Here is a 12,089-nt window from a genome sequence, read left to right on the forward strand (position 1 = left end):
TATCATATATCATATATATATCATATATATTTTGTTTATATTCCATGTTTTTGAAGGGCCAATATCTGGGATACTACATACATATTCACAAGGAGATGGTTTTACACAGGAAAATAAATGAAGGTTCTGTCTCCACCTAGTGGTAAGTTTTAAAAGGCTGACAATAACATTGTTTGTATCGCACTTGTAATATTTGTCAGTCTTAGACTGCAAGTGGCTAGTTTTGTGTGTTATAAGTAAACTGACCTCATATATACAGTATATACATATATATATTTACGCTGTATATATTCATGCTGCGTCACATTTATATGTTTGAAAGTGAAAATGTTAACATTTTGATTTAAAATGTAAAAATAAATAAATATAATGATGAATAAATGACTTGGTTTTACTTTATATTAAATGATTAAATATATTTTACTGTAAATGTCTGGTGATGAAAGGGTTATGTTTACAGCGTGATGGTGACGTCACTGTCAGCTGTGTGTGTGCGTGTGTGTGTGTGGATGATTCAGCAGTCAGCGCCTCTTCTGCGCATGCGCAGCAGCAGCAGCAGCAGCAGCAGCTTTTATTTTGACATTTCTCACGAGGACAGTTTTTGTAGGTGAACCCGTGCAGGTGACAGACGTTCGGAAGGGAAACCCCGTACCCGAGGCCGGAGAGCGGGAGCAGGAGCACCACAGACCCTCCGCCGTCGCCGCAGTGTCCCCGTTCACGGTGTCTCCGTGGACAGTGTCTCCTCTGGCCTGATTCACCGGGACTGTTCGTGTCTCTTCGCCGCTGCCACGCACTCTCGGTCGGATTGAACCCGCCGAGGTCCCGCTGCCTTCAGTCCGCCGCATTTCCGCATTTTGGCGTCTGAGGCTCCGGTGAAACCGGGAGGTGAGCGTGAGTAAAACCAACACACACACACACACACACACACACACACACACACACAGGACGATACCATGATGATTCTATGAAAATAATGTACATTTTTGTAATAAACGTGAATATTTTGATACATTTAAACGTATTCGGACGCAGCCCTGTGTCGTCATCCTGAACTTTAAATTAAAACTATAAATTTTACCTGAGAAAAGAACAATGTTATTATTATAATAATAATAATAACAATAATATTAATAATACTCGTTATTAAAGACACAGCTCCCTCTTGTGGCACGTGAAGATAAATCACTAGGACAGTTTGTTGGTGGGACAGACGTAAATATGAAGACTTTTCTGTCTGTAATTTTTGTCCCACGACTGTTAAAAGATTTTTACATTCAGGTTTTATGTCCATGACATGTCCCCGTCGTCCAAATGTCCTCGTCCACAGCCGTTAGGTTCAGATTACAGGGATTAAGAATGTCTTCAGTTTATAGTGTTTTAATGTGGTTTGTTGTCATTTAGTCGAGAGATGGTGTCTCTGTGGACATCCCTCTGTCCACTTGTGTCTCGGTGGACATTCCTCATGAGAACCACCACATTCCTCTGCGTCCTCTTTTCATTCTTCAGATTCTTTAGCTTCATGTCTTCTCTCTGTCAAAATCCTGTTTCTGGTTCTCTTTGGAGGTTCTGGATTGTTTTTATAATTCACCACTCTAGGTTGTGTCCTCTGGTTGTTTTGGACTCTGGGTTGTGTCCTCTGGTTGTTTTGTACTCTAGGTTGTGTCCTCTGTTTTTTTTGGACTCTGGGTTGTGTCCTCTGGTTGTTTTGGACTCTGGGTTGTGTCCTCTGGTTGTTTTGTACTCTAGGTTGTGTCCTCTGTTTTTTTTTGACTCTGGGTTGTGTCCTCTGGTTGTTTTGGACTCTGGGTTGTGTCCTCTGGTTGTTTTGGACTCTGGGTTGTGTCCTCTGGTTGTTTTGTACTCTAGGTTGTGTCCTCTGGTTTTTTTGGACTCTGGGTTGTGTCCTCTGGTTGTTTTGGACTCTGGGTTGTGTCCTCTGGTTGTTTTGGACTCTTGGTTGTGTCCTCTGGTTGTTTTGGACTCTGGGTTGTGTCCTCTGGTTGTTGTGTCCTCTGGTTGTTTTGGATTCTGGGTTGTGTCCTCTGGTTGTTTTGGATTCTGGGTTGTGTCCTCTGGTTGTTTTGCACTCTAGGTTGTGTCCTCTGGTTGTTTTGGACCCTGGGTTGTGTCCTCTGGTTGTTTTGGACTCTGGGTTGTGTCCTCTAAGTTGTGTCCTCTGGTTGTTTTGGACTCTGGGTTGTGTCCTCTAGGTTGTGTCCTCTGGTTGTTTTGGACTCTGGGTTGTGTCCTTTGGTTGATTTGGACTCTGGGTTGTGTCCTCTGGTTGTTTTGGACTCTGGGTTGCGTCCTCTGGTTGTTTTGGACTCTGGGTTGCGTCCTCTGGTTGTTTTGGACTCTGGGTTGCATCCTCTAGGTTGTGTCCCCTGGTTGTTTTGGACTCTGGGTTGTGTCCTCTGGTTGTGACGTCCTGGGGACAGGTGTGGTGACGGTGCAGAGAAAGGCACGTCTTATTTTCCAGAGCAACTGCATCTCATCTTGTGAATAATTAATCCAACAAGTGTCAAACTACAACAGAGTCAGAGCAGGATTATGTTTCTGGGTAATCCCACATTTCTACACTCTGTTCTCCAAATGTCCGTCACAATGCTTCTTCTTCCTCCTCTTCTTCCTCCTCTTCCTCTTCTTCCTCTTCTTCCTCCTGCAGTGAGTGGGATTAAACACAGTAATAAACCTGTGAACCTGGATTAACTCTCTGTGCCAGTGAAAGTCAGTGTCATGTTCTGAAGATGTTTTTGAGCTATAAGTGATGATGATGATGATGATGATGCAGCAGCTGTTGTCCTCAGGTTCATTAGTAAAAAGATCTCAAACAACCTCAGGATAAAGCAGAGTCATCACTGAGCCTCATGATGCTGATTCTGTCTCTGTTACTCTGTCCTCTCTGTTTGTGTGTGTCTAATGAATCGTCACATGGTGCTGAGGTTTGTCCGCCTCAGGCCACCGTAGCTCAGATCACAAGCTTTTCTAAATGGAACATGTCATTTCTGAATGACACAACATGAAAACATTATAAAAATGTTTTTATTTATTTCTGCTTGTCGCTGACTTTTTTCACTGAAGTTTTAAAAAAGAAGTTTTTAATATAATCAGCATCAGCACATCAGCTCCGCCCCTTACTCCTCCTCCAGGACAAAGACACTTCGGCGTGGACAGTTTAAAGGTCACATGATGTGAAACAACTCAAAGTTCAGAAGGTCTGACCACGTTTCTTCACTGAGACAAATGGGTTACATGAGGACAGACGTGTCTACAGAAGAGTACAGACGTGTCCACAGCAGAGGACAGACATGTTCAAATGTCCTCCGCACACTGATTTACTCACTAACTTATTTAATAATTCATAATGTTTTTATGATTCACAGGTAAAAGAACCCCTGACGCTGAATAAATCACGCCCTCTGTTTATCTTTATGACTGATGATGATGAAGCTCATCTGTCAATCATTCTCTACATTAATATCAAAAATCCTTTTTTTATGATCAAATAAAGTGCAGATAATTCACAGACACACACAGACACACACAGACACACACAACAAATCCTCTGTGGATAATTATAATTTTATTATACTTGATATCATTTACAGTTGTGACAGAAACTAAAGTGTGTGTGTGTGTGTTTGTTTTGACACTTTAACCACACACAAACCACACCCCTAATAAAAACAATCAGCAGAAAATGACTGATGGTGATCACACCTTTGTTTAACAGACACACACACTAATGACACACACCCACAATTTTTTTCTTGTCTCCACCCCCTGCAGCTCCTCCAGCTCAGTGTCTCCATGGTGAAGTGGGTGTGGTCTTATGTCAGTCCCTCCCCCCTGTCTCGTGGACTCCTCCTCCGTGCCCACCATGGTTTCTAGGCTGCCAAAGTTTGGCTCGCGGTCCAAATCCACGTCGGTGTCCAACAGCGTTCAGACGGAGACCTCCAGCACTGGCACCTTCACTGGCGCCGCCGGGACCCGCCTCACCAACGGGTTCTACCACCACCCAGGCCCGGCAGGGGGAACTGGCCCCGCCTCCTCTCTGAAGCAGAATGGATTCCTAAGAGCACCGACTTCGTTCTCCATGAAATGGAGGAAGGACGACGGGACGCCACCACAGGAGGGAGGGACTAATGCAGAGGTGGAGTGGAGACGAGGGAAAAGAGGGAGTGGCTTCCAGAATCGCTCCGGGAACAACGTCCATTACGATTCTTCCCAACGGCAACAAGAATCTAAAAAAACAACCACGGCCTCTGAAGGAAAGGGGCGTGGCTTTGTCCAGACGACCACGCCCTCATCCTGGCCGTCAGCGCAGTCCAGCAGCAGAACACTTCCTGTTTCTAAACCTGGATCTGAAGTTCCCAAACCAAGCCAGACCGCGTCCAGGCTGAACAGTGGTTTTCCTGGATCCAGACCTCGCAGTGGAACCACGGGTTCCCTGAGACAACCTCAGACCGTTCCTCGTACTGTTGGTTATAGACCAGGTCCTGGTCCATGTTCTCGATCTGGTTCCTCGTTTCAGAAGAAAGTACCAGCCAGCCGCTCACACTCCAGTGACGGTCTCGGGTCCACTCAGACCGTCCCGCTCTCTCAGAGCAACCGCTTTAGATCACAAAGCCTCACCCAGGTCCGGCAGCAGGCTCCGCCCATCCCCACACCCTCCTCCCTCCTTCCCTCCCCAACCATCCCTCGCTCCTCCTTCACCAGCAGAGCTGCAGAACGAGCCACTGCTCAGGCTCCGCCCACAGGTGGCAGAAAATCACCTGTTACCAGGCAGAGTCCAGAGGGGGGAGTTGGAGTGGGAGGAGTCCCACCACCCTCTGTCTTCAAGAAACCCCTCCTACCCAACCTGGGCCCCGCCTCTAGGCCCAGCGGCATTAGCTATAAACTGACACGCCCATCTCTCTTCAAGAAGGCCCGCCCCCTGCGGGTGACTCCACCCACTGGAACAGAAGTGAAAGTGAAATCAGTCGAATTTAAATCAACGGCCGAAAACTCTTCAGGTACTGATGTCATTCTACCCGTTAATCTCATCTAATTTCACCTAATACCTGTCATTTCTTCACCAAATCTCATCTAATCTCTTACATTTCTTCACCTAATCTCCTCCATTTCTTCACCTAATGTCATCTAATCTCTTTCATTTCTTCATATAATCTCAACTAATCTCTGTCATTTCTTCACCTAATGTCATCTAATCTCTGTCATTTCTTCACCTAATGTCATCTAATCTCTTTAATTTTTTCACCTAATCTCATCTAATCTCTGTCATTTCTTCACCTAATCTCTGTCATTTCTTCACCTAATCTCATCTAATCTCTGTCATTTCTTCACCTAATCTCTGTCATTTCTTCACCTAATCTCATCTAATCTCTGTCATTTCTTCATCTGTCATCTTCTGTCTCATATTTCACACGTCTCATCTCGTCTGTTTCTGAATATTTCTATGTTTTATCTCGTCTCTCAGAAAATCCTCCAGAGACGTTGGAGGGACTGTCCACAGTGTCTCAGGCAGAGGTGTCCATGGTGGGGGAGACACTGGAGGACATGTCCATGTCTTCAACCTCGTCTCTGGACAGAAATGACATCAGTCAGGAGGAGTACATGGACGATTTCGATAATCTCGGTAAACAACAAGGTTTTTGATGAGTATTGTGTGTTCAGTGTGTTTTTTATAACAGTGACGTTTGTTTGTAGGAAACGGTGGAGTCGGCATTTTACTTCTCTCCAAAAATGATGAGGACGACTCGGGGCTCGACCAATCGTGTGCCAGATTTGACGATGGCGGAATGAACGTTAATGGCGTTGCCGTGGCGACAGCTCTGTGTTTCCTGGAGGACGGCATAGACTGGGCTAGCATGAAGCTAAGTGGTGAGGTTTTTTTTATAATCAACGCAGAGATCGGGAAGAATAAAAAAGATAATCTGGTTAATGTTTGTGTTTGTGCAGGCGATGGAGCGCAGCGTCACGTGACTCCGCTGTCACGCCACAGACGCTCGAGTCACCACGACGACCACGAGCAGGTAAAATGGCTGCCCGTTGCTTAGTGTTGTGTAGATGAGAGTGTTAGTAAAGCAGCGGTGTGGTCGTCGCAGGGCGGCTCGTCTCTCGACCTGTCCCCCTCTGACAGCTGTGCGTCAGACGGGACCTACATGTGGGACGAGGAGGGTCTGGAGCCACTGGGGGGCGCCATCACCTCCACCTCCATCAACACGAAGAGCAGCAACAACACGCTCCAACACAGCAGAGGGAGCTTTGACTCTGACGTCCACAGCATCGTGAGTGTGTGTCTGTCTGTGTGAGTGTGTGTGTGTGTGTGTGTGTCGGTCTGTCTGTGTGTGTGTGTGTGTGTGTCGGTCTGTCTGTGTGTGTGTCTGTCTGTCTGTCTGTCTGTGTGTGTGTGTGTGTGTGTGTGTTTGTGTGTGTGTGTGTCTGTGCGTGCGAGCGCGTGGAGTAAAGGAAGGAGAGATGAGAACACTTGTAGATGGATTAATTTTATTTAAAGAAACACAAAGTAGGTTGTTTGAGAGGATGATGATGAAGAAGAAGGTCAGGAAATGACAAAAGCAATAAGGAGGGAAAGATGGGGGAGAGTGGGAGGGAGGGAGGGAGGGAAAAGCAGGAGGAAAGAAACAAGAACAAGGGAGGAGGAGAAGAGGAGGAACAGAGAGGTGTGTGTGTGACTAATCCTCCACAGACAAACAGAAGCTTCAAAATTAAAGGTCTAATACGTAACATTTCACATGAATCCAAACTCACTGCTGTTTACTGTCGTGACGTCATCACACTGCGTCATGACGTCATCACACCACATCATGACGTCATCACACCACATCATGACATCATCACACCACATCATGATGGCATCACGCTGCGTCGTGATGACGTCACGCCACGTCATGATGTCATCATGCCGCGTCGTGACGTCATCACTGTCTCTGTCAGGACGTCCTGAACGATCTGGACAATCTGGACTCATGTGACCTGGAGGACGATGATCTCATGTTGGACGCAGACTTGGCAGAAGATTTGTCTCTGCACAGCGGTGAGTACGCGTGTGTCTGTGTGTGTGTGTGTGTAAAGTAAAGATGAAGGTAAATCTGTCTTTACGTTTAAATTAATCTGCAGACGGAGACGGTTTGTCCCACATGGCCGAGTGGAGGAGGAGACAGCTCTGCTGGGGGACGCAGGACGTCCACAACGACAACGACAGGTGAGGGACGGGGCTCTCTCGGGGAAAAAGGTCACATGGTCACAGAGAAAGTGACGACTGTCTCCTCGTCTCCTCAGCGACTTCGCGTGCTACGAGCTAACGGAGGATCCTGGCAACAAGAGGACGGACGTGAACGGGGACGGAGACGTCGTACTGGACCTCTGTCCTTCAAGGTGATTCAGGACACGGTCAGAGGAACGTTTCTGCGACTGTACGCGCCCGTCTGCGGCGCCACACGCGTCTCATTCTGTCCATTTGATAAACACATAAAAACAGTGCAGGTCGCCACCAGGGGGCAGCATTGTGTGTGGTGTCATCATTAAATCGCACTAGTACGTGTAAAAGTACCAACTTTAGCTCGTCTCTCTGTGTTGCGATCTTTCCCCCGTCAGGACGGCCCTCCTCTCTGTGGCGACGCCCCCTGCTGGTGTGGGCGTGGACGTGGAGGACCTGGCTGAAGAATGCTCGGCGGTGCGATCGCAGCTCAAGAATCTGCAGATGTTACTGCTGCAGGTGAGTTACCGTGGCAACGACGTGTTTGTGGTTTTGAATCCGTTTGTGAAGCCTTTGTTTTTCATGTTTTCTCTCACTGTGGCTGAAGAGTTTATTAGTGACACACTCATGCTTTCATTTTGTCCTTAAAGGACGAGGACGGGGACACTGTGAGTCCTGATGTTAACGACTCGTCACAGAGCTCTGACTCTCAGGTGAACACAGTTTTACACCAACGCTGCAAATAATGAGTCTTCTTTACATTCTTTTCCTCATCAATCCATCACTTACTGTGTGTGTGTGTGTGTGTGTGTGTGTGTGATGGTGCAGGTGCAGCTCCTCCTGCAGGAGGTGCAGCAGCTCAGGGAGGAGCTGAGGAGTCGAGACCGAACCATCGCACACCTGCTGCAGATGGTTGGTTTATCTCATGCTAATGCTAACACATGCTAACAGCACCTCTCCTCTGGCGCCCCCCTCAGGACAAACATGAGATTGTCACCATAGCAGGAGACTTTGTATATCATCTGATATTATGGTGTGTGTGTGTGTGTGTGCGCGCAGTCTGTTCCCACGGTGACGGCCAGGTGTCGTTGCCAGGAGACGATGGGGAGGACGGATCAACACACACAGACGAGTGTGATAGAGAGAGAGGGTGTGGCTTCACAGACGCCCAGGAGAGAAGAGGTGGTGAGAGAGTACACACACACATGCACACACACACACACAGACAGACAGACACACGCACACACACACAGACAGACACACACAGACGTGCACGCACACAGATAGACGCACAGACAGACAGACACGCACGCACACACAGACAGACAGACCGACAGACACACATACACACACAGACAGACACACGCTTACACACAGACAGACACGCACACACACGTTGTTGTTGATCTCAAATTAAAAACTCTTATTTTGAAAGAGTCACTGTATGTGTGTGTGTGTGTGTGTGTGCGTGAACAGATGAAATTCGTTTAATCCAGATTATGAGATTAACTGAGCTCAAACATTCATGTTATTGTATCATTGTATCAAACACACACACACACACATTATATTAATGTATTACAATCACAACAAAACGTCCTCGTCCTTTTGTCCTGCGTCTCTGTCTGTCTCTCCTTAGACTCCTCCTCTTCCTCCTCCTCTTCCTCTCCTCTCTCCGTCCTGGCAGTATCAGCGCTCCTCACCTTACAGGTGGAGGCCGAAGCCTGCTGTCCCCGCCCACCTCGCTAGAAAAAGTGAGTCACATGACTGACACAGACCCCTCCCCCCTCCTCTGCCCCTCCCTTCTTCTCTTTTTTAAACTTTTCAAATTAGCTGTAAGATTTACTTCTTTTCTTTCCTGTGAGTGATTACTGCTGTCCCTCTGTCTCTGTCTCTCTCTGACTCTGTCTCATGTGTCTCTCTCTGACTCTGTCTCATGTGTCTCTCTCTAACTCTGTCTCTGACTCTGTCTCATGTGTCTCTCTGACTCTGTCTCTTGTGTCTGACTCTGTCTCATGTGTCTCTGTCTCTTGTGTCTCTCCCTGACTCTGTCTCATGTGTCTCTCTTTCTCTCTCTGTCTCTTGTCTCTGACTCTGTCTCATGTGTCTCTGTCTCTTGTGTCTCATGTGTCTGTCTCTCTGTCTCTTGTGTCTGACTCTGTCTCATGTGTCTCTCTCTGACTCTCTCTTGTGTCTCTCTCTGACTCTGTCTCTGACTCTGTCTCTTGTGTCTCATGTGTCTCTCTCTGACTCTGTCTCTTGTGTCTCTCTCTGACTCTGTCTTATGTGTCTTCCTCTGACTATGTCTCTTGTGTCTTTCTCTGACTCTGATTTATGTGTCTTCCTCTGACTCTGTCTCTTGTGTCTCTCTCTGACTCTGTCTTATGTGTCTTCCTCTGACTCTGTCTCTTGTGTCTCTCTCTGACTCTGTCTCTTGTGTCTCTCTCTAACTCTGTCTCTGACTCTGTCTCTTGTGTCTCATGTGTCTCTCTCTGACTCTGTCTCATGTGTCTCTCTCTGACTCTGTCTTATGTGTCTTGCTCTGACTATGTCTCTTGTCTTTCTCTGACTCTGACTTATGTGTCTCTCTCTGACTCTGTCTCTTGTGTCAATCTCTGACTCTGTCTTATGTGTCTTCCTCTGACTCTGTCTCTTGTGTCTCTCTCTGACTCTGTCTCTTGTGTCTCTCTCTAACTCTGTCTCTGACTCTGTCTCTTGTGTCTCATGTGTCTCTCTCTGACTCTGTCTCATGTGTCTCTCTCTGACTCTGTCTTATGTGTCTTGCTCTGACTATGTCTCTTGTCTTTCTCTGACTCTGACTTATGTGTCTCTCTCTGACTCTGTCTCTTGTGTCAATCTCTGACTCTGTCTCTTGTGTCTCTCTCTGACTTTGTCTTATGTGTCTTCCTTTGACTATGTCTCTCTCTGACTCTGTCTTATGTGTCTTGCTCTGACTATGTCTCTTGTGTCTTTCTCTGACTCTGTCTTATGTGTCTTCCTCTGACTCTGTCTCTTGTGTCTCTCTCTGACTCTGTCTCTTGTGTCTCTGCTGTGGACAAAGGGGTGGAGCAGCTGGTCTTGTACTTCAGAGACACGTCCTGGTATTGTAGAACTTTATTAATCTTCATTATCGTCACATTCACTTCCTCACACTCACACACACACATACATGTGACTCGAAGAGTAGGCGTGGCTAACACCTGCAGCTGGAGGCGTGTCTCTTTGTAGTGTGTGTGTGTGTGTGTGTGTGTGTGTGTGTGTGTGTGTAGTACCCACGTCCACCACCAGGTGTCAGTGTTTAACCAGTGAATGTGCAGAATTGTATTCACACGTTCACTAAATGAATCTGAATTAGTTTCCCTGTGATAAAGATTAAAAGATTTGTTTTTAATAAATAGGAATATTATTTTTGTAAATTCGTTTTCTGTAAACTTTATATATGAGTCATAGTTTATGAAGCCTCATCCTCTCACACAGATTTAAACATGAATACAGCTGCAGGTTAATAAATAATAACGCGTCACGCGGACTCAGCAGCTTTTAAATAACTTTATTCATGTTGTTCATTTATTTATCATCACTGTGTGTGTGTTTGTGAAAACATGACCTCATTCATTCATGACTGAGTGAATGAATCATTTTCTTCTTGTCTGTCAGTCACAGATATTTGACTCCTCCCATCAGAACGACCAGGAACCATTGATGAACCAAGTGTCCACGCCCCCACCGCCAGCCCAAGCACCGCCCCCATTTTATCCTCACTCTGATGCGACCACTGACTCCACCCCCGAAGACAGAGAGGACGATGGGAATAGAGCAGTGAAGGAGACGGGAGGAGGGGGAGGAGCCTGCAGCAGATCACTCAGGCTCCCCCAACCTTCTAAACTCCGCCTCCTCCCACCTCACACCTCCACCACTGCCCCGCCTCTAAAGACCAACACATACAGGCAACCAGAGAGCGGCGTGACATCAGGAGGTCACCTGAGGATGTCCCTGCCTCGTCTCTGCCCCGCCTCCCGACGCCAGAGACAAACTGACGGAGACGACGTTTAAACTTTTAACCTCTGCTCCGCCTCCTGACCCCAACTGCTCCGCCTCCTGACCCCAACCGCCATTGTAATGCACTGCTGCAACTGTCACTCAACCGCTGCTCCATCCATTGCTCCACCCTCCTCTCAAACTGCTACTGAAGCCGTCATCGGATTAAAGGATTAGATTAGGCTTAATCTGAAAGTTGAGGTGACTGCAGAAATCTTTATTAATTATTTAACATATTTATTATCGATTGAATTTAAAATAATATTTAAAGTTTATTTATGTTAAAGCTGCTGTACGCGAGTTTTCTTCAGTATTTGTTTTTTTCATTGTTGCTAATTTAATCTGAAACCTTGTTTTATCGTCTTTATTTTTTAAATAAATTAAACATTGGCTAACTTTAGATAATCTGTCTAAAGTGCAAAAAAACTCCGCCTTCATGTCACATTTCAGTTTTTAAAACTTTTATTAGTTATTAAAGTTATTTGGATCGATCACAAACTGATGTTTGACCTCCGGAGAGGAGTCATGTGACCTCAGGCTCCTCCCACCATGGATTCTTGTTTGTTTTAGACAGAAGGGGGCGGATCCCGCTGCAGCGGGAATCCGTGCCATGTTTTCACTCTGACCTGCTCTGACGATCTCTGCGCTACAAGCCCCTCCTTCCCTCGGGTTGGCCCCTCCTCCAGACTGAAGGAGGCGGTCTTTCATCACAAGAATAAACTCCTGACCTTTTTTTTTACTTTCTGATCCTTGACTTTTTTAAATCACATGACCACAACAAATCAAAAATGTTAAAGAAAATCTTTTACGCACGTTTAGACTCAGAAGTTAG

At 46.5% G+C, this 12,089-nt stretch overlaps 1 protein-coding gene across 7 annotated transcripts in view; it reads left to right on the plus strand.

Annotated features, from left to right (window-relative positions):
- The first annotated feature begins 537 nt into the window (after positions 1–537).
- The window catches only part of ccser2b (coiled-coil serine-rich protein 2b), a 12,965-nt gene continuing 1,413 nt past the window's right edge, over positions 538–12,089 (plus strand). Inside the window, exons 1-16 of one of the 7 annotated variants that reach the window (XM_058621100.1) lie at positions 539–891; positions 3,790–5,015; positions 5,480–5,638; positions 5,710–5,883; positions 5,962–6,035; positions 6,108–6,290; positions 6,958–7,057; positions 7,141–7,225; positions 7,303–7,398; positions 7,618–7,738; positions 7,870–7,932; positions 8,048–8,131; positions 8,279–8,404; positions 8,859–8,973; positions 10,281–10,320; positions 10,877–11,069. In XM_058621100.1, coding sequence (XP_058477083.1) covers positions 3,833–5,015; positions 5,480–5,638; positions 5,710–5,883; positions 5,962–6,035; positions 6,108–6,290; positions 6,958–7,057; positions 7,141–7,225; positions 7,303–7,398; positions 7,618–7,738; positions 7,870–7,932; positions 8,048–8,131; positions 8,279–8,404; positions 8,859–8,973; positions 10,281–10,320; positions 10,877–10,922 — 2,649 coding nt within the window. In that variant the 5' untranslated portion in view covers positions 539–891; positions 3,790–3,832 and the 3' untranslated portion in view covers positions 10,923–11,069. The other 6 variants (XM_058621098.1, XM_058621099.1, XM_058621101.1 and 3 more) reach the window with 6 other exon arrangements.

This window comes from Solea solea, chromosome 21 (genome assembly GCF_958295425.1).
Source record: "Solea solea chromosome 21, fSolSol10.1, whole genome shotgun sequence".
Taxonomy (NCBI): domain Eukaryota; kingdom Metazoa; phylum Chordata; class Actinopteri; order Pleuronectiformes; family Soleidae; genus Solea; species Solea solea.